General features: G+C 39.4%; 1 protein-coding gene across 1 annotated transcript in view; it reads left to right on the forward strand.

The window, feature by feature from the left end:
* socs1b (suppressor of cytokine signaling 1b) overlaps nt 1-1,543 on the forward strand; it is a 2,159-nt gene extending 616 nt beyond the window's left edge. Inside the window, exon 2 of the mRNA XM_053615449.1 lies at nt 545-1,543. Coding sequence (XP_053471424.1) covers nt 595-1,182 — 588 coding nt within the window. The 5' untranslated portion in view covers nt 545-594 and the 3' untranslated portion in view covers nt 1,183-1,543. The remainder of the gene's footprint in view (nt 1-544) is intronic.
* Nucleotides 1,544-3,695: the final 2,152 nt, after the last annotated feature.

Raw genomic sequence — 3,695 nt, forward strand, 5'->3', positions numbered from 1 at the left:
TGTGTGTGTGTATGTGTATGTGTGTGTCACACCCACACCTGCATCTGTAATTGTGCACATCGCAAATGTCCACACCAGGATAGGAATAGCCGACAGTTGTGCCTTTTGAGGACCTTCAGCTGGTCCTTAGAAGAAAAACTGCTTTATTTCTTTATTTAATGGGGGAAAAAAACCCATAGAAGAGCAAAGGTTTCCTTTAATGACTTGAATGAATGTAATTCTTCATAATAATGGACCATCCAAACAAGTAGCTGTCGTATGAAAAGTGTGTGTGTGTGTGTGTGTGTGTGTGTGTGTGAGAGAGAGAGAATATAAAAATCTATCACGACACTGTGGAACGTTGAGGAACTGTACTTGTGAGGATCTTCTACTGATATTGTTATACATGCAGATAATTAATGCTAGTCTATCTGTCTAAACCTAACACACACACACACACACACACACACACACACACATCCATGTTGATGTGTTGAGACATGTGAAGAAAGACTCCTCCTTCTCTGGAGTAAAACGCATTCGTCTCTCTTTCTTTTTCTGTTAGACATCCGACAGCCACTTGTGTGCACACGGCCATGATGGAGAAGAACAAGAATGGTGCATCAGAATGAACCTCCTGACTCTTCTGCCTCGCCGCAAGACGCCGTGTCAGTCAGCGTGTCCACCGATGTCCCAGCTCCTCAGACTCATCCCGCTCCTCAGACTCACTTCCGGCCTTTCCGGGACGTGGACGAGCGCTCCCTCGTGGCCAGCGCAACACGTTTCCTGGGTCACAGTGGATTCTACTGGGGTCCTCTGGATGTAGACGAAGCTCACGCTCGCCTGGCGTCTCTTCCCGTTGGCACCTTCCTAATCCGGGACAGTATGCAAACGGACGTCTTCTTCACCCTGAGCTATCGCTCTGTGGACGGACCCACCAGCGTCCGCATCCTCCTTAAAGGCTGCGGCTTCGTCCTGGACGGCAGCAAGCACGTTTTCCCTTGCCTCTTCGAACTCTTGCGATTTTACATGACATTTCCCAAGAAGAGTCTGAAGCGGCCGTACCGGGGTTCCGTGCCTCAGAAGCTTCAGGAGCTCTGCAGGAGAGCGGTGGTGAAAACCTACGGCAAGGAAAATCTTGAAAAACTCCCTGTGAGCGCTGTACTGAAAGATTTCCTTCAGTTATATCCTTTCAGCATTTGAAAAGAACGCGCAATTTTTAATGGACCGTTTCTTGTTCATCAGCGATCGCGGTCCTTTGAGTACCATTACCTTTAAAAATGCACTACGTCAGGTTTCCTGATATTTATTCACCTGCCTGCTGTGCAGACAACATGGTTGTTATTCGGTTATTGTTGGGTTTTTTTTTTTTACATATCTGTTAAACAACATAGGAAATGTGTGTGTGTGTGTGTGTGTGTGTGTGTGTGTGTATAAAACATATAATTATTTCTCTAATACTGTAATGCTGTAGACTAAATTAATTAAGTACTGTAACGATCATTTCATAATTCATCTTCAACCTCAACTCCTCTTGAATGTCAAAATAAATGACTGCAAATGATTCTTGATCTTAATTCACTGAAAGCTTTTAAATGAAAACAGATGTATTATCTCTCTCTCTCTCTCTCTCTCTCTCTCTCTCTCTCTCGTAGCCCTTCCCTTGAAAACGTTCGGTAAATCATCTGATCATTATGGCATTTAGAAGAAACAGAAAGAGAAAGTAGTTCTTTAGAATTTTGGTGAACTGCATCCTGTGTCTCAATTAAAGGCAAACCACACACACATGCACGCACGGAACACACACACACACACACACGCACACACGCACACACACACGCACGGACGCGTGCACACACACACTTTTTTTTGTGTGACCTTTATCATGTCTGCCATTTCTTTTTAAAAGAAAGGAGCCAATGAACGTTGCTAGAAGTCCACACGGAGCAATTTGCAAGTTTATTTAAATCATCCCGAGCATTTGCATATCAAATCATTTTTTATGGCCAATGGAATAGAGTTTTATCGTGACAGATTACGAGATTTTATTATTATTATTATTATTATTATTATTAATAATAATCATATTTTTAGAAGGAACCACAAACAAACTATTTATTGCAGATAAAATGAAAGAAACCGAAAGGGAACGGTTCTTACTGTCAGTTTAACCAGGTTTAAAACGAAGAACAACGAAGTAGACAAACGCTGAAGACACTGAGGACTGTACGTTCATAATTCTCGTCTCTGATTGGTCAGGTCGTGTCGATACATTTTCTATAACGCTGTGTGCGAACTATAAAAACGTTATAAAACTGTAAAAACACGTCGTCCTTTAATAAACTGGCGGTGACATTATCTCCACTTCATCACACCATACTGCTGACGATACTTTTCCTATAACAGCACATATTTATGACATTTTTCTGCATCTAATCTATAAATCTGACCCTAACCTCAACCACAAAGAAATGGTTTTACCCTTTTGGTAAGAAGAAGAAAGAAAAAAAAGGACAAACTTTTTACATTTTTACTTTTACATTTCAGCGCTAACTCGCTAATCTTGATCAGATTTTCCTGTCTTTTTGATGAGTGCCTTTTATTGTCACTATACACATGTACAATGAAATTAAGATTTTCCTTCCTACATTGTCTAGTTTGCCTGTTCACAGAAAAACAAACAAACATCCATCCATCTTCAGAAAAAAAATACACAACTGAAAACATCTGTATCTGCTTCATGAAACCTGCAGCGCTTCTTCCCTATTATATATATATATATATATATAATTATCATCCAAGCCAACAGCGCCATCTAGAGTTCACATCGAGAATTTCCAAACCTGAGATCAAGTGAAACTTACAGATCAACTGAACTTAAAGACTGAAAGACGTTTCCTCACATGAATCCAAGAAACCTTTTTTCTTTCTGTCTTTTTCTTTGTTTTGATAAAGAAACCCTTCTTCCTTTGTTCTAAAAGAACGAAAGAGAAAGTGTGAAGTGATATTCACTGGAAAAGAAACCACAGGACGGAGAAGACGAAACGAATGAGAAAGCATGAACAGTTGTGCTTTGCTAAGTGTTGGAATTAGCATTAGCATTAGCTTCTGCTAAGAGCTGCGTTTACATAGCCTACTGGATTCACTGAGAAGAAAACAACAACAACAACAATAACGAGTATGAAAAGCTGTGAGAAAGAGATAAATCTTCTCCTAAATGTTCTTAACGTTTGGATTTTTTTTTTTTTTGGCCTGGTCAGTGTAATATAAACAATATAAAAAGGAATATATTTAATTTCCTCATAAATAAACATACTAGTTGATTAGCGATCAGGTTTTGGTCAAAATCGGGGTTGTTTTGTGTGTGTGTGTGTGTGTGTGTGTGTGTGTCTATGGGATATTTCAAGACTTTTTAGGAAATTTTAGGAAATACTGTATATAGAGGCCTTCTATTCATCTTGCTGTGGTGTTTAATGAGCTAGTCTGAAGCTTGGTATTATTATTATTATTTTTTTAACAATTTGGTGAAGTTGACTGTCTACGCACCATTGTGAAACATATCGGAACAGGTTTTATTTTTTTCCCCACACAAGATTTCTTGCTGTTAATAAAAGAAAAACCGCACAGATCCATGGAAACGCACGATGCATTCCTGAAATCAAAGTTTTATTGGATTATTTACATGACAAGGACTGATGGTTTATTGCCAAAGATGT

This window comes from Ictalurus furcatus, chromosome 26, assembly GCF_023375685.1.
Source record: "Ictalurus furcatus strain D&B chromosome 26, Billie_1.0, whole genome shotgun sequence".
Taxonomy (NCBI): domain Eukaryota; kingdom Metazoa; phylum Chordata; class Actinopteri; order Siluriformes; family Ictaluridae; genus Ictalurus; species Ictalurus furcatus.